We start from the raw sequence: 18,815 nt of genomic DNA, 5'->3' as shown, positions 1-18,815 counted from the left end.
TGTCCCGTTGAACTATTGTGTTAAGAGAGCAGGACCAGAGCTGTGTTTCTGTTCCTTTCCCAGTGGTGATAAAGTTGCTACGATGATCGTGCTTTTTAGACCAGGGCTCAACGAGTTCACAGCCCCCACATACAACACAACATGTTCTGTGTTGTCTTTGTAACCATGCCAACCTGGGGGATTTATTATTTTGTTGCGTGGTGTCTTTCAGTCCTCCAGGTTTATCTTATATAACGGACCGAAGCACTCTAGAGCCTGAAAGCACCAGTTTATGTGGGCAGATATCACTGAGTTCATTGCTGCTCAGCGGCTGATAAACATTAGTGCACTTTGCTCTCTCTCTCTCTGTCTCTCGCCGTGTCCCCATGGTTGCCTGTCTCTAGAATTTCTACAAAACTGAGTTGAACAAGGAGGAGATGTACATCCGCTACATCCACAAGCTGTACGAACTGCACCTGAAAGCACAGAATTACACAGGTACACTGTAAAACATGACCAGGAAATGAAGAAGTGTATGTGGGTGTTTTAAGTGTGTGGCTGTTTCGGGTCTCAAGGGTTTGGCATAACCATGACTATGTGGTGGTGTTGTGTGTTGTGCAGAGGCCTCCTACACTCTTCTGTTGTATGACGAGCTGTTGGAGTGGTCCGAAAGGCCCCTCAGAGAGTTCCTCAACTACCCCATGCAGAGCGAGTGGCAGAGGAAGGAGTACCTCCATCTTACCATTGTACAGAACTTTGACAGGGGGAAGGTGGGATCTCTCTCTCTCTCTCTAGCCCTTTCTTTCACTCTCTTTGTCATTCTTTATCTCTTCTTTGTTCTTTCTGTCTCTCGCTCTCTTTTTCATTCTCTCTATTGTTCTCTCCCCCCCCCCTACTCTCTCTCTTTATTAACAATTACCCTGGGACAGTGTCATAAGAAAAAGCCAATATTATTTGAATGCTCTGCTCAGCATCTCCCAACACATTATTCCTCTGCTGAATCATTCAACATGTCCTTCCCCATTATTCTTTGAAAGATTTCCCTGTGAGTTCACGACCAAAGCCATCTGCTAGCTGCCGCTGCTTTGGGATTAAAACGCTGCAGGAAAGGACAGCTTTCATTTCATTAGCATGTTGGCTGGGTGTTGCACCTCCATTGTGACGGCAGGTCCGCCCTGACAGTTGTCCCGCTTATTGTTAGTACACTACCGCCACCCAGTGGCCAACACTCATACCGCAGCCAGTCTCCCCTGCGGGCCATTTGACATGGTTTTGCTAGCATCTCAATATTCTAACGAGGCTCCCTTTTCCTTGAATCCTTATCCTGCTCATGTGAGATAGATGAAAAGGTGAAAAGCACGTTCCCAATTGAGATGTGACCATTGTCAATGTGATAATGTGCTCTGGTTTCCTCAAGTGTTGGGAGAACGGGATCATTCTGTGCAGAGAGCTGGCGGACCAGTACGAGTCTTACTACGACTACAGGAACCTCAGCAAGATGAGGGTGAGTTACTGTAGACCTCCTCAGTGTGTCTCCACGCTGACTGATCCCTGACCAGTTCTCTGTTTAGTCTCTGAGTGGGATGATGATATAACCTAGTAGTGTTCCGTAACCCGACGTTTCCCGTTGACAGATGATGGAGGCATCGCTGTACGATAAGATCATGGACCAGCAGAGACTGGAGCCAGAGTTCTTCAGGGTCGGCTTCTATGGCAAGAAGTTCCCCTTCTTCCTAAGGGTACCGCTCTGTTTTACCACGGGTTGTTGTGTTAAAGAAAGGACTTTTTAAGAGGCCGTAGATCTGCTCATACAGGGGTTTGCCCTCCAATTTCCATCTGCACTCCTAAGCAAGTTGCTAGTGGAGTATATTGTCAATCTAGTTTCCTCAAAAGGACTTGGAACTATGCGTTCATGACCAACGTAACGCAAAAACAACAGCATATACATTGTTAACATGTGTTTATTATATTTACAAAATAAATCACAAATCCTATTTGGAAGTTCCAGAATTAGGTTTGTCCTCCTAGATACTGTGACTGTTGCAGATACTCTAACTGTCCACTAGATGTCAGGCTCACCCCTGTGCTGTCTCGCTTCTGCCTCCGATGGCGTCTCTGCCTCGTCTGCAGAACAAGGAGTTTGTGTGCCGTGGCCATGACTACGAGAGGCTGGAGGCCTTCCAGCAGCGCATGCTGAATGAGTTCCCCCACGCCATCGCCATGCAGCACGTCAACCAGCCTGACCAGACCATCTACCAGGCCGAGGCTCAGTGTATCCTTTATTGACTAAGTGCATTATACACTGCACACACACCTTAAACCTAACCCTTTTACACTCGTGGGAATTGGCCTATGTGGATAGGGCTAAATTGATACGTTTCTTACGGAAAAAATATGGAAAACGTGCGTATAACCATGGTAGAAATGAAACGGAAACAGGGGATTATGGGAAAATGATTAGACTAAAGCTGAGGACACAACAGTTCACCTGACAAGACTGAATCCAAACCATTACACTTGTAGATTTTATGTGCATTTCACATTTACTGTACATTTTGCCTCGCTTGCTACGAAATCTGAAAATACTCTCAATACATTCAGTAACATGATAAGAATATTCGTGGAAAATGTGAGGTAGGGTTTGAGTGAGAGGTCAAACTAGTGTCTCCAAGTGGTCAAACTAGTGTCTCCAAGTGGTCAAACTAGTGTCTCCAAGTGGTCAAACTAGTGTCTCCAAGTGGTCAAACTAGTGTCTCCAAGTAGTCAAACTAGTGTCTCCAAGTGGTCAAACTAGTGTCTCCAAGTGGTCAAACTAGTGTCTCCAAGTGGTCAAACTAGTGTGTCCAAGTGGTCAAACTGGTGTCTCCAAGTGGTCAAACTAGTGTCTCCAAGTGGTCAAACTAGTGTGTCCAAGTGGTCAAACTGGTGTCTCCAAGTGGTCAAACTGGTGTCTCCAAGTGGTCAAACTAGTGTCTCCAAGTGGTCAAACTGGTGTCTCCAAGTGGTCAAACTGGTGTCTCCAAGTGGTCAAACTGGTGTCTCCAAGTGGTCAAACTAGTGTCTCCAAGTGGTCAAACTAGTGTCTCCAAGTGGTCAAACTAGTGTCTCCAAGTGGTCAAACTAGTGTCTCCAAGTGGTCAAACTAGTGTCTCCAAGTGGTCAAACTAGTGTCTCCAAGTGGTCAAACTAGTGTCTCCAAGTGGTCAAACTAGTGTCTCCAAGTGGTCAAACTAGTGTCTCCAAGTGGTCAAACTAGTGTCTCCAAGTGGTCAAACTAGTGTCTCCAAGTGGTCAAACTAGTGTCTCCAAGTGGTCAAACTAGTGTGTCCAAGTGGTCAAACTAGTGTGTCCAAGTGGTCAAACTAGTGTCTCCAAGTGGTCAAACTAGTGTCTCCAAGTGGTCAAACTAGTGTCTCCAAGTGGTCAAACTAGTGTGTCCAAGTGGTCAAACTGGTGTCTCCAAGTGGTCAAACTAGTGTCTCCAAGTGGTCAAACTGGTGTCTCCAAGTGGTCAAACTGGTGTCTCCAAGTGGTCAAACTGGTGTCTCCAAGTGGTCAAACTGGTGTCTCCAAGTGGTCAAACTAGTGTCTCCAAGTGGTCAAACTAGTGTCTCCAAGTGGTCAAACTAGTGTGTCCAAGTGGTCAAACTGGTGTCTCCAAGTGGTCAAACTAGTGTCTCCAAGTGGTCAAACTAGTGTCTCCAAGTGGTCAAACTAGTGTGTCCAAGTGGTCAAACTGGTGTCTCCAAGTGGTCAAACTAGTGTCTCCAAGTGGTCAAACTGGTGTCTCCAAGTGGTCAAACTGGTGTCTCCAAGTGGTCAAACTGGTGTCTCCAAGTGGTCAAACTGGTGTCTCCAAGTGGTCAAACTGGTGTCTCCAAGTGGTCAAACTGGTGTGTCCAAGTGGTCAAACTGGTGTCTCCAAGTGGTCAAACTAGTGTCTCCAAGTGGTCAAACTGGTGTCTCCAAGTGGTCAAACTGGTGTCTCCAAGTGGTCAAACTGGTGTCTCCAAGTGGTCAAACTAGTGTCTCCAAGTGGTCAAACTGGTGTCTCCAAGTGGTCAAACTGGTGTCTCCAAGTGGTCAAACTGGTGTCTCCAAGTGGTCAAACTGGTGTCTCCAAGTGGTCAAACTAGTGTCTCCAAGTGGTCAAACTAGTGTGTCCAAGTGGTCAAACTGGTGTCTCCAAGTGGTCAAACTAGTGTCTCCAAGTGGTCAAACTGGTGTCTCCAAGTGGTCAAACTGGTGTCTCCAAGTGGTCAAACTGGTGTCTCCAAGTGGTCAAACTGGTGTCTCCAAGTGGTCACACTGGTGTCTCCAAGTGGTCAAACTGGTGTCTCCAAGTGGTCACACTGGTGTCTCCAAGTGGTCAAACTGGTGTCTCCAAGTGGTCACACTGGTGTCTCCAAGTGCTCAAACCGGTGTCTCCAAGTGCTCAAACCGGTGTCTCCAAGTGGTCAAACTGGTGTCTCCAAGTGCTCAAACCGGTGTCTCCAAGTGCTCAAACCGGTGTCTCCAAGTGGTCAAACTGGTGTCTCCAAGTGCTCAAACTGGTGTCTCCAAGTGGTCAAACTGGTGTCTCCAAGTGGTCACACTGGTGTCTCCAAGTGCTCAAACTGGTGTCTCCAAGTGGTCACACTGGTGTCTCCAAGTGCTCAAACTGGTGTCTCCAAGTGGTCAAACTGGTGTCTCCAAGTGGTCACACTGGTGTCTCCAAGTGGTCAAACTGGTGTCTCCAAGTGGTCAAACTGGTGTCTCCAAGTGGTCAAACTGGTGTCTCCAAGTGGTCAAACTGGTGTCTCCAAGTGGTCACACTGGTGTCTCCAAGTGGTCACACTGGTGTCTCCAAGTGGTCACACTGGTGTCTCCAAGTGGTCACACTGGTGTCTCCAAGTGGTCACACTGGTGTCTCCAAGTGGTCACACTGGTGTCTCCAAGTGGTCACACTGGTGTCTCCAAGTGGTCACACTGGTGTCTCCAAGTGGTCACACTGGTGTCTCCAAGTGGTCACACTGGTGTCTCCAAGTGGTCACACTGGTGTCTCCAAGTGGTCACACTGGTGTCTCCAAGTGGTCACACTGGTGTCTCCAAGTGGTCACACTGGTGTCTCCAAGTGGTCACACTGGTGTCTCCAAGTGGTCACACTGGTGTCTCCAAGTGGTCACACTGGTGTCTCCAAGTGGTCACACTGGTGTCTCCAAGTGGTCACACTGGTGTCTCCAAGTGGTCAAACTGGTGTCTCCAAGTGGTCACACTGGTGTCTCCAAGTGGTCACACTGGTGTCTCCAAGTGGTCACACTGGTGTCTCCAAGTGGTCACACTGGTGTCTCCAAGTGGTCACACTGGTGTCTCCAAGTGGTCAAACTGGTGTCTCCAAGTGGTCAAACTGGTGTCTCCAAGTGGTCACACTGGTGTCTCCAAGTGGTCACACCGGTGTCTCCAAGTGGTCAAACTGGTGTCTCCAAGTGGTCAAACCGGTGTCTCCAAGTGGTCAAACCGGTGTCTCCAAGTGCTCAAACCGGTGTCTCCAAGTGGTCAAACTGGTGTCTCCAAGTGGTCAAACCGGTGTCTCCAAGTGCTCAAACCGGTGTCTCCAAGTGCTCAAACCGGTGTCTCCAAGTGGTCACACTGGTGTCTCCAAGTGGTCACACTGGTGTCTCCAAGTGGTCACAGTCCCTAAGTCATGTCAACGCTCATTTATGACTCAAAGAAGAGTCTTCAAATATACGTTTTTCTTTTTCTTCTCCTAGCTGTGCCGTTTAGGAACCAGAGCAAGCCCACTTGTAGTTGTTTGGATTGGAACGCAGCCCTACATCCCCGCCATCCATCCCCGGGCGTCATTTGAAAGCTTTGTTCTATTGCCAACATGAAGGCAATTTAGAGAAGCAGATCGTCATTTTGGTGGCGTAGAATGGAGTCACCAGTGCCTTCGGATGCAAGGTCCGCGGCAACTCTTCTTCACAATGAAACAAAGGCTCGTTCTGTTCAGAACGACACCCATGCCATATTTGTACTGTACATCAAACATAGTGAGCTTTGAGACTGTCATACTTCATGGGTTTTATGACATGGACTCACAGGTGTTTTGGCTCCCTTGTATGACATTAAAGCGGTGTTTATTAGAATCCTCAACGTGTCATCTTTAAAAAATACTCTTGATTTACAGCATTTCTCTCACGCCGACAACCAAAACATTAGCAAAAGTTGCCCAATTAGCAGGGGGGGATAGGGGCAAACGTCTCGTCGCGCTCAAGATCAGAACGGTTGTCAGTCAAAACTCTTACAAGCGCTCTGATGTCAGTGCTCAAATCGGCCATTTTCAACCCGTATGAGGGCATGAGGGTAATGGGTTAACCTGACTTGAACCATTACCTTAATGCCTAACTCTTGCGCCTAAAATATCATTTTTCCATGTGGGGACTGGCAAAATATCCCCACTTGTCAAAATGTTCCTTGTTTTACTATCCTTGTGAGGATGGTCCCCACAAGGATAGTAAAAACACACACACACACACACACACACACACACACACACACACACACACACACACACACACACACACACACACACACACACACACACACACACACACACACACACACACACACACACACACACACACACAGTGGTGCACTGCATCCCACATGTCTAGAAGGCCTAAATAATATGAATGAGATATTATACCAGACTGATAATTCCTTCTGAATAAGGATATGAATACGAGTCATAATTGGAGTGTTTCCGAGTCTAACCAGGGAACCCGTTGGACTCTAGTTTTCTTACGCTGCGTACAGCCTTCTGTTACAGCATGTCACTTATAGAGGAGCACACCAAAGGTATGACTCCCTCCCTCTTGGTCCCGAGCCAGATCTCTGGCCCATGCTGTAAATACATACACGAGTGCTTAGTGAAGATCGGGATCGATCCCTTGATAAAAATGCACAAGATGTCTGTAGGACGTGGCAGCCATCTTAATGATCCTCCGCTAGTGATTGATGGGACAGCTGTTCGGAAGAAGCCTCTCTCTCTCTCTCTCTCTCTCGCGCTCTCTCAGTGCGTGCGTGTCTGTCGTCTGTTCTGTGTGTGACTTTTCTCCAAGTGCAATTAGAGCAGACAAGGCCCCTCAAATAGCATTAGCGTACAGCTTTGTTATCCTCATGTGTCGTTAATCATTGAGGTTCCTGGACCCATGCCCGTCCTTATTTATATCTATGGGCTGACGAGCTCTCCCTGCACTACACTGACACAGGCCAGTCCTGCTGCCAATGGGTATGTGTTGTGATATAGTGTGGGGTGGACATTCAGATAAATGGCTACAGGATGTGATTAGTGGAAAGGATGTATTCACACAGGAATTGGATGGATAGACCTGTAGACCAGGAAAGGGGTGGGGGGGGGGGGTTGCACGTGCTTGCGTTCATGTGTGTATGTGTGTTTTTCCCAAGCTATTGTATGCATCCTTGACGTGGCGGCCCAGACCTACAGATCTACGCGGTGAGCCCCATCCCAGAGAGCCAGGACGTGCTGCAGAGAGACGGAGTGCCTGACAACATCAAGAGCTTCTATAAGGTCAACCACATCTGGAGGTTCAGATACGACAGGCCGTTTCACAAGGGCACCAAGGACAAGGAGAACGAGTTCAAGGTGGGGAGGGGGGCACGCAGTGTTTGCACACTCCCCTCTGTGCCTTTCTGTTTCTCTCTCTCTCTTTGCCTTTTTGTTTAGCTTATCTCGTCATCTTATCTCACCTTTCTGGACTTGTTAGTGTCGTCCTTTGATGTCTACCACACATCTGTCTCCTTACTCACTTTCCCTCCCTCCCTCCCTCACAATATCTCGTCCTCCCTCTCTCCGCTCTCTTGTTTATTGAGTGGTTGTGTGGGTGGCTCATGGTCTTCCTCTCTGTATACTGGTGAGTTCAGGTGTTGTTTAATTCACAGTCCTACTAAATCGACTCCTGAGCTAGGAGAGGCTGAAACTATGGTTACGGTTCAATCACTTAAAAGACAACCCCCTCATCCACTTACCCTCGCCTTGTGCCCTCGGGGGAATCCCCGTCGCCGTCTTGGAGGGCGGGCCAAATGATTAGCCCGAGCAACGGACGTTTGCAACGTAAGTCCCTCAGCCCTCGACTTCAGTCGGCTTTGCGAATGTACAGTTACGTTCACTCCGTTAAGAAAAGTCTGCCAAAACTTAAGAACAACATCAATGGAGAAGTTAACATACAAGAGTAACTAAAAACAGATGCAAATACATTAGACATTTTTGCTAGTAAAAGATAAAAATATTTTTGGACATTGTAGAAATAAAAAATGTCCCTCCTTCAGTTCCAGCTAGGCAGGCTAACGTTATTTAGCTAATTAATTTGCTAGCTATCATACAGTTGGCGTATGTTAATAATGATATATTTCATATAAGTAGACACACTCATAATTGACTGTAGGCGCATATAAAGCACCCACAAGCCACCGGTGGCTGAAAACACAATCGTCGTGGGACGAAACAATGGTGGAACAAACTCCCTCACGACGCCAGGACAGCGGAGTCAATCACCACCTTCCGGAGACACCTGAAACCCCACCTCTTTAAGGAATACCTAGGAGAGGATTAAGTAATCCTTCTCACCCCCCTTAAAAGATTTAGATGCACTATTGTAAAGTGGCTGTTCCACTGGATGTCATAAGGTGCACCAATTTGTAAGTCGCTCTGGATAAGAGCGTCTGCTAAATTACTTAAATGTAAATGTAAATGAATCAGTGAAGAATTTCCGGCCAAGGGGCGTTCCATTTAAAAAATCATTCCTTCCTCCATCGCGAGGTCATGATACATCATCAGAAGTGTCCACTTAATTTGAGGGCTGAGGGGATAGGGGGTGTCTTTTTTTTAAGCGTTTGAACCGCAGCCATGGAGCTCAGTCTAAATGTCGTCTCTCCAGACTCCACCCACCCACGCTCACTCAATCTCCATCTGTTAACCTAATGTCGTCAGGTTTACGAATTGGATATCATCATATCATATCGTACTGAGGTTTAGCTTTCCCAGCTGTCTCTTTTGAGTCTACTTAATGCCTGAGAAACACTGTTCGGATCATGTAAATTTGACATTTAATATGAAGTAGCATGAATCAGTTCCGTGTTGATTATGAAAGGATCGACCGAAAAATGGTTTCTAAACGAATTGTGGGTTCAAGGAAAGGTTTTAGTGGAATATATAAGAGTCGTGTTTTAGTTAATTTAATGAGGTGACACGGCGTCATTTGTAGATCGGCGTAGACGGTTGCTATGAGGACTCTGTTTCCATGAGGATGTGTAGGACGTTCTGTGAGCCAGTGTCTACACGTCATATATTAAGAGGAGAGAAAAGCAGTGTTTTGTGCTGCTCAGATGTGTGGGTGAATGTTTTCCGAGCAGTATATTGCCAGCATTAACATGAAGTGTGTGTGTGCCTGCCTGCGCATGTCCATGCGTGTGCTAATGTGTGGGTGGGTGTGTGTGTGTGTGTGTGTGTGTGTGTATTTTCAGAGCTTGTGGGTCGAGAGGACCTCATTAACCCTGGTCCAGAGCCTGCCAGGAATCTCCAGATGGTTCGAGGTGGAGAAGAGAGAACTGGTGAGTCTCTTACACTCCTTCAATAACCCCCTCATATTAACCCCATTCACGACACCCTGCTCAATGCTGACCCTGCTATGTTCTAACTTTGCGGAGAGCCCCACCGAGCTCCCTGAGCGTAGACTTCTATCAAAGGGGCATTTCATCTCCAGCACCACCCCCGACATCAACATCTTTGAAAACTGTGCTTTTCTACGATTTGTAGTAAAAAATATATATGGGTAGATAAGTGTTCCCAATGATTGTGAAATGTCCCTTTAACAGAAGGGTGAACGTTATTCATAATATTCATGAGATTCATAATTATAATGTTACTCTGGAATTTATGAAGGATCAAGCTGTGTATTAGAGAGAGAGAGAGAGAGAGAGTGTGTGTGTGTGTGTGTGTGTGTGTGTGTGTGTGTGTGTGTGTGTGTGTGTGTGTGTGTGTGTGTGTGTGTGTGTGTGTGTGTGTGTGTGTGTGTGTGTGTGTGTGTGTGTGTGTGTGTGTGTGTGTGTGAGAAAATGCATTGTGTTTATGTAGCCTGCCTTATTTTGTGTTTCTTGTCTCTACTTATACACATTCTGTGCGTGTGTGTTTTGAATCTCTACATAGAGGTAAGCATATGTCTGTATATATACTCATACCTTACCACCCTGTGTTCTCCTCCTCTAGGTGGAAGTGAGCCCGTTGGAGAATGCCATTGAGGTGATTGAGAACAAGAACCTGCAGTTACGGACGCTGATCGCCCAGTGCCAGAGCAGGCAGATGCAGAACATCAACCCCCTCACCATGTGCCTCAACGGGGTCATTGACGCCGCCGTCAACGGGGGGCTCGCACGCTACCAAGAGGTCAGAGAGCAATGATGATGTCCCTGGCTTACATTGGTCACTCAGTATTGTGTGGAGACATTGTCTGGGCTTGCTAGATCTGCAGTCTGCCTTATGTGTTTGTTTAAAAAGAGCACTGACAGAGACACAGAGAGATAGACAAATGCAGACAGACAAAAAGACAGGGAGAGATAGACAGACGGAGACGAAGACAGACAAGGACGGACGGACGGACGGAGGCAGGGACGGACGGACGGACGGAGGCAGGGACGGACGGACGGACGGAGGCAGGGACGGACGGACGGAGGCAGGGACGGACGGAGGGACGGAGGCAGGGACGGAGGGACGGAGGCAGGGACGGACGGACGGACGGACGGACGGACGGACGGAGGCAGGGACGGACGGACGGAGGCAGGGACGGACGGAGGGACGGAGGCAGGGACGGAGGGACGGAGGCAGGGACGGAGGGACGGAGGCAGGGACGGACGGACGGAGGCAGGGATGGACGGAGGCAGGGACGGACGGACGGACGGACGGAGGCAGGGACGGACGGACGGAGGGACGGAGGCAGGGACGGACGGACGGAGGCAGGGATGGACGGAGGCAGGGACGGACGGACGGACGGAGGCAGGGACGGACGGACGGACGGAGGCAGGGACGGACGGACGGACGGAGGCAGGGACGGACGGACGGACGGAGGCAGGGACGGACGGACGGACGGAGGCAGGGACGGACGGAGGGACGGACGGACGGAGGGACGGAGGCAGGGACGGACGGAGGGACGGAGGCAGGGACGGACGGAGGGACGGAGGCAGGGACGGACGGACGGACGGAGGCAGGGACGGACGGACGGACGGACGGAGGCAGGGACGGACGGACGGACGGAGGCAGGGACGGACGGACGGACGGACGGAGGCAGGGACGGACGGACGGAGGCACGGACGGACGGACGGAGGCAGGGACGGACGGACGGACGGACGGAGGCAGGGACGGACGGACGGACGGAGGCAGGGACGGACGGACGGACGGACGGAGGCAGGGACGGACGGACGGACGGACGGAGGCAGGGACGGACGGACGGACGGAGGCAGGGACGGACGGACGGACGGACGGAGGCAGGGACGGACGGACGGAGGCAGGGACGGACGGACACAGATACACGGACAGACAGACACACGGAGACGGACAGACAGACAGACACAGGGAGACGGACGGACAGACACAGGGAGACGGACGGACAGACACAGGGAGACGGACGGACAGACACAGGGAGACGGACGGACAGACACAGGGAGACGGACGGACAGACACAGGGAGACGGACGGACAGACAGACACAGGGAGACGGACGGACAGACAGACACAGGGAGACGGACAGACAGACACAGGGAGACGGACAGACAGACACAGGGAGACGGACAGACAGACACAGGGAGACGGACAGACAGACACAGGGAGACGGACAGACAGACACAGGGAGACGGACAGACAGACACAGGGAGACGGACAGACAGACACACTGAGACGGACAGACAGATACACGGAGACGGACAGACAAGGAGACAGACACACTGAGACGGACAGACAGACACACGGAGACGGACAGACAGACACACGGAGACGGACAGACAGACACACGGAGACGGACAGACAGACACAGGGAGACGGACAGACAGACACAGGGAGACGGACAGACAGACACAGGGAGACGGACAGACAGACACAGGGAGACGGACAGACAGACACAGGGAGACGGACAGACAGACACAGGGAGACGGACAGACAGACACAGGGAGACGGACAGACAGACACAGGGAGACGGACAGACAGACACACGGAGACGGACAGACAGACACACGGAGACGGACAGACAAGGAGACAGACACACGGAGACGGACAGACAGACACACGGAGACGGACAGACAGACACACGGAGACGGACAGACAGACACACGGAGACGGACAGACAGACACACGGAGACGGACAGACAGACACACGGAGACGGACAGACAGATACACGGAGACGGACAGACAAGGAGACAGACACACGGAGACGGACAGACAGACACACTGAGACGGACAGACAGACACAGGGAGACGGACAGACAAGGAGACAGACACGCGGAGACGGACACACAAGGAGACAGACACGCGGAGACGGACAGACAGACACACGGAGACGGACAGACAAGGAGACGGAGACGGACACACAAGGAGACAGACACGCGGAGACGGACACACAAGGAGACAGACACGCGGAGACGGACAGACAGACACACGGAGACGGACAGACACACGGAGACGGACAGACACACGGAGACGGACAGACACACGGAGACGGACAGACACACGGAGACGGACAGACACACGGAGACGGACAGACACACGGAGACGGACACACAAGGAGACACACGCGGAGACGGATACACAAGGAGACAGACACGCGGAGACGGACAGACACACGGAGACGGACAGACACACGGAGACGGACACACGGAGACGGACAGACAAGGAGACAGACACGCGGAGACGGACACACAAGGAGACAGACACGCGGAGAAGGACAGACACACGGAGACGGACAGACAGACGGAGACACACGGAGACGGACAGACAGACGGAGACACGCGGAGACGGACAGACAAGGTGACAGACACGCAGAGACAGACACACAAGGAGACAGACACGCAGAGACAGACACACAAGGAGACAGACACGCAGAGATGGACAGACAAGGAGACAGACACACAAGGAGACGGACAGACACACGGAGACGGACAGACACACGGAGACGGACAGACACACGGAGACGGACAGACACACGGAGACGGACAGACACACGGAGACGGACAGACACACGGAGACGGACAGACACACGGAGACGGACAGACACACGGAGACGGACAGACACACAAGGAGACGGACAGACACACAAGGAGACGGACAGACACACAAGGAGACGGATGGACAGACAGACACATAGAATAAGGAGTTCCTTCAGACACGTTGAAGCGCATATAAATCACACATTACATTGAAATATTTCCTTCAAAATACATGAAGTAGTTAATGTCCTGAATCTCTGTACTGTAAATTAAGTGTTGAATGAACCCTTTATTTCCTTTCCATATCCATCACGGAGTGCTATAGCGTCCGAGTTATAATCACTCCTTTTCAAGGAGACCTCCGGCGTCAGCCAGCGAACTGTGTGTACTGTACAGTGGCTCTCGGTTGCTTAGCAACTTCACATTATCTCTACAGCTAGCCATATTGAGTTTGCAGCGAGGGCCAAGTTAGCAGGGGTCTGCTCTCCTCATGACCGCCACTACCTCTCACCTCTATTAAAACTGGTGGTGGAGATGATGAGATGATGCTAGAGATGAGGATGTTGTAGGAAATGAGTTTGACCCGGGAGAGAATAGCTAGGTTAGCTACGGTTGTGTTTGCTCAAAGCCCACCTGTTGCTGCTTGAAGTACATTATCTGCCAGAGCTTTGATCCAATAGGCTCATTGTATGAAGGATATGATGATATACGGTTCTGCAGAATCTATAGACGACATGACGTGACTGTTTTAGATCCAGTAGGTTTCATGTACATAATTCAATGATATTCAATGCATACATTTTATAAATGTCATTTCAAGTGTGTACGATAGAGAGAGATAATGGTGATCTATATACTGTCCACGAAGGCAATGAGAATGTCATACATGCGCATTTCGTCTGCCTAATGCTCCATGGTATTGACGTGGAGTTCTCTTGAGGACAATTGCACACAATACAGCATAAATCAGTTCCTTTTATTAGGATAACGCAATTGACTTTTATGCCAATTTGTTCAGCCATAAATGAAGCCGATATCAGCATTCATATTTCGATTTATTGCTCATGGTTATAGTTCCAGCCCTGAAGGAGAATCCAGCCTGATTTAATATCTATTTATTGCCACCGTTTCATCTTTAATTGAGGTTTTATAATGATTCACAATGTCACTTGACACTTGGAGTTTCTCCTCCAATCTCAAGTCCAACCAGCACCAGGGAAATGTATCATTTGATGCAAATATTGATTATTTTTCCACCCTTGGCTAAGTGTTTCAGACCGTATTATTCATACAGCCGGTTCACTGAAATGGAATAAGTCCCTTTTTTCCTTTTGATTGTATATTTCTGTGGCATTTGGACCATCTCTCACACCAGTTCTTTCGGTCAAATCGACCCTGGCGTTCACAGCGTCACAGCAGGGGTCGTGAAGCTGTGTTCTGTGTCGAGGATAACAATCGGGAGATGAGCGTGTTACTGTATGTAGCCTAGCTAGCGCTGTTATATTGTTCTCAAGCGTCATGGTAGAGGTTGCCTCGCACACTCAGATGGTAGACACAGATAAGACCATGCCTGTTTGGGGGGGGGGGGCTTTGAAGTAAGCAGTGAGCTCCTCTACCCTTTGAGTCTTGAGTCCCCCCTCCCCTCTCCCGCTCTCCCATATCTCACTCTGTCTCTTTGGAGATAGCCCCCCACAAAGACCTTGTAAAGGAGACCAAACCCTGCTTTCTCCTTTGGCTGTCTCTCCACTGAAGATTTTTAAAGAGATTTTGAGTTGATGTTGTTCGTTTTCTGATTTTTTATTTTGTTGTGACGCAGATTAAAAAGCCTTGGCTCTAATCTTCACTCATCTCAAGAGTTGCAATATCAACATGAGGGAATATGCACTTAATGTATGATCAAAATTATGCAACATGTTTACATTATGAATATTATTTCTTCCTTTTTGTCTTTTGCCCACAAAAAGACAGTCCGACACTCCGACACAGTCCGACCGGCCGACAGTCCGACACACAGTCCATCTGACCGACAGTGCGACAGACAGTCCGACAGTGCGACAGACAGGCCGACAGTGCGACAGACAGTCCGACCGACAGACAGTCCCGACTGTGTCGGACAGTCCGAGCGACAGACAGTCCGAGCGACAGACAGTCCGAGCGACAGACAGTCCCGACTGTGTCGGACAGTCCGACAGTCCGAGCGACAGACAGTCCGAGCGACAGACTGTCCCGACTGTGTCGGACAGTCCGACAGACAGACAGACAGACAGACAGACAGTCCGAGCGACAGACAGTCCGAGCGACAGACAGTCCGAGCGACAGACAGTCCGAGCGACAGACAGTCCGAGCGACAGACAGTCCGAGCGACAGACAGTCCGAGCGACAGACAGTCTGAGCGACACACTGTGTCGGACAGACAGACAGACAGACAGACAGACAGACCGACAGACAGACCGACAGACAGACCGACAGACAGTCCGACAGACAGTCCGACCGACAGTCCGACAGACACAGTCAGACAGTCCGACCGATAGACACAGTCAGACAGTCCAACCGATAGACAGTCCGACTGATAACATGGTGACACAATGAAGTAAACTGATGATATCAAACCAATTGAAAACATTCAATGAAATGTGTCCATGCAGGCATTCTTTGTGAAGGACTACATCGTGAATCACCCTGAGGACGGGGAGAAGATCGGACGACTAAGGGAACTCATGTTCGAGCAGGTCAGTTTCCAATGTTGGAAAACACTAGGCCTACTTTAATAGGAGAACTGCTACAGTTTTGTGATGATGTTTCATCTGGAAGAGATCGACGTTAACAAAGGAAATGCACCGTCTCCCCCCTCTAGGCTCACATCCTGGAGTACGGCCTGGCCGTCCACGAGAAGTTTGTCCCTCAGGACATGCGACCTCTACACAAGAAGCTGGTGGACCAGTTTCATGTGATGAAGTCTAGTCTGGGGATCCAGGTTAGTGAAGGCCACACAACAGGAGCACCACCTGTGAAATCCTCAAATTGACCTTCATCAAACCTGTGTCAGCACAACCATAACTCATGCTAGCATAAACAATATGCGAATTACATGTTTTCTCCTCCCCTTCCTCTTCTCCCTCCGTTTGCCCTTCTCTCTAATCCCCACCCCAGGAGTTTCCGGCGTATGTGCGCGCCAGCCCCGTGCACTTCACCAATGGCAGCCCGCGTAGTTCATGCAGGAACTCGGTCCCCAACATCATCAGCCCAGATGGCGCTCGCGTGGTGGCCAGACGCAGGTGAGAAACACTGTCCTTGTCTCTTTCTCTCTCTGTTCTTTCCACTCTTCCTTTCGCCTTCTCCCTTTTCTTCTTCTGGCTCTTCCTCTTTTCACTCCCATACTCTCTTCTTTCCTCTCCCTTTCTGTCTGCACCATCCTATACTCTTTAGCTCACTCTCTCTATCTCTCGCTCCTCTCCTCTTTCTCACTCCCTGGTTTGGCACCATATGGGCGTAGAGGTGTGTGTGTGTGTTGCCAGGCTGGTGGACAAATTGTGTGTGTGTGCTCAGTGTCCCTGCCATTCTCTACCTGTGACATCCTACCTCCATCCTACCTCCATCGAGCGTAAAGGGGCACAAACCTACACTGCCCAGAGGGACACACACACACCCAGCCTCAATCTGTCACTGACATTTCTCTCACTGAGTTTTTACTGTCCTCTTAAGTCGACATCTTGCAAATGTAAAACGCACTAGCAGTTACAACTTGTGATTTAAGGAGAGATAATGGGCCTTTTTATCAGAACCATATGGTATTATGTCAGATGAATGCTCAACCACATTCTGAAAGTAACTTGTGTGTGTGTCTGTGTGTGTGTCTGTCTGTGTCTGTCTGTGTGTCTGTCTGTGTGTCTGTCTGTGTCTGTCTGTGTGTCTGTCTGTGTCTGTCTGTCTGTCTGTCTGTCTGTCTGTCTGTCTGTCTGTCTGTCTGTCTGTCTGTCTCAGTCCCCTCACCTACCCGGCTGTCAACCGCTACTCGTCATCATCGCTGTCCTCTCAGGCCTCCAATGAAGTGAGCAACATCACAGGGCAGTCGGAAAGCTCCGACGAAGTCTTCAACATGCAGGTTCAATTCCAATTGAATTTACCCTCAACCACCCTTTTTCAGTGAATTCCTTTTCTTTTTTTTTTTGGTGTTTGCAAAAAGTCACTTGAGAAAGGCAACGACTAGATTTGGATAATTCCACTCCCCACACGATTCTGGCAGTCTATAATTCTTAACTTGCCAGTGATATTGTTGATGTAGTTGTTTGTCCCTGCAGCCCAGCCCATCTACCTCGAGCCTCAGCTCCAATCATTCTGCCTCTCCCAACGTGACCAGCTCTGCTCCGTCCAGCACCAGAGGTAAGACGAGCAGAGAGAGAGGGGGGGGGGGTGGTTGAACCCGATGAAGAACAAAAATAAAAATATATCACTTATTGGAAAGACCACAATAACCCAAAAACACAGTTGAATGCTTTTTGGCCTCAGACACTCGGTGGCATGGTGACCACTGTAACTGATAGTGTTTTTCTCAGTTTTCTATGTACAGACTCAATGAACACAGCCTGGCCATAGAGACCGGCCATCACAGGCAGATCTGGCTACCCAGAGAGGACAGGCTGTGCACACTCTGCCCTCAAAGAGAGGTCGAGGCAGAGCAGCATTTCCTTTTACGCTGCGAGGACTTTGCAGACATACAGGCAATTTTCTTCCCCAAAACTGAAAACAAATATGACTGTGAAAGAAAAACATTGGGAGAAAAATATCCTCTCTAGAAAGAGAGTGAGAGAGAGAGTGAGAGGATAAACAGCTCATATCATATCTGAAATAGTATCAGTACTTGCACTGGGAACAATCTGTATTCAGACCAAAATACTTCACTGAAACGAAAACGTTGTACCACTCGAGAACATCAAGAAATCACTAGATAAGGGAAATGTGGTCAGAGCAGTCTTCCATGACATGAAAAAGCCCTTTGACACAGTTAATCACAGTGTTCTGTTCTCCAAACTCCCCGCCTTCAATTTCTCAGACCAATTGCGTCACTCTCTGTCAGCATCATAGCAGAGACCATTGAACAGGTCGGCGTGGTGAAATATCTGTCGATCAGCCTGGACCCGCTAAAAGATCGGTAGAAGCGTCAAAGCAAGCCACCACTGTTTCACATGGATAAGAAGTGTCTGCCTCTCGACCGTGTCTTCTTATTCTTACATGCAGTGGTGTTCTCTCGTGTTCTACTGTATAACATCCTGGTTCCAGGCCAGCCAGCCAGTGCTGAGACCCCTAGAGTCTCTGTTCAACCTCGCACTGAAAGTCCTGGACCGAAAGCACATACGCTACCATCCATCGTCACGTCTTGAAAAGTGTTGAACTCCCCATCAAATTTGCAAATGGGAATCTTGTGTTTAAGTGTCTCAATGGTTTTTGCGCCTGAATCCCTGACCAAACGCATGCCGAAGCTGCAACGGCTTGAAACGTCCACCAGAGGGGCCTCCAGTTGAAACCAGGGTCCCTCTAAATATCCCTATACAACTGTCTTCCTGTCTATTGGCCAGTCCTCCTCCTCACATGCA

General features: G+C 49.5%; 1 protein-coding gene across 3 annotated transcripts in view; it reads left to right on the top strand.

The window, feature by feature from the left end:
• Positions 1 to 18,815, top strand: part of LOC118365935 (dedicator of cytokinesis protein 4-like) — a 151,051-nt gene that overhangs the window by 109,839 nt on the left and 22,397 nt on the right. For all 3 annotated transcript variants that reach the window (XM_052491883.1, XM_052491884.1, XM_052491882.1), the window contains 13 exons: positions 384 to 477; positions 601 to 749; positions 1,397 to 1,483; positions 1,614 to 1,718; positions 2,110 to 2,251; positions 7,458 to 7,624; positions 9,502 to 9,588; positions 10,244 to 10,420; positions 15,870 to 15,953; positions 16,079 to 16,198; positions 16,375 to 16,499; positions 17,206 to 17,326; positions 17,523 to 17,604. In XM_052491883.1, coding sequence (XP_052347843.1) covers positions 384 to 477; positions 601 to 749; positions 1,397 to 1,483; positions 1,614 to 1,718; positions 2,110 to 2,251; positions 7,458 to 7,624; positions 9,502 to 9,588; positions 10,244 to 10,420; positions 15,870 to 15,953; positions 16,079 to 16,198; positions 16,375 to 16,499; positions 17,206 to 17,326; positions 17,523 to 17,604 — 1,540 coding nt within the window. The remainder of the gene's footprint in view (positions 1 to 383; positions 478 to 600; positions 750 to 1,396; positions 1,484 to 1,613; positions 1,719 to 2,109; positions 2,252 to 7,457; positions 7,625 to 9,501; positions 9,589 to 10,243; positions 10,421 to 15,869; positions 15,954 to 16,078; positions 16,199 to 16,374; positions 16,500 to 17,205; positions 17,327 to 17,522; positions 17,605 to 18,815) is intronic.

The sequence above is a fragment of the Oncorhynchus keta genome, chromosome 33, assembly GCF_023373465.1.
Source record: "Oncorhynchus keta strain PuntledgeMale-10-30-2019 chromosome 33, Oket_V2, whole genome shotgun sequence".
Taxonomy (NCBI): Eukaryota; Metazoa; Chordata; class Actinopteri; order Salmoniformes; family Salmonidae; genus Oncorhynchus; species Oncorhynchus keta.
The sequence above is the reverse complement of the archived record's forward strand: the minus strand, read 5'-3'. Positions and strand labels throughout refer to the sequence as shown.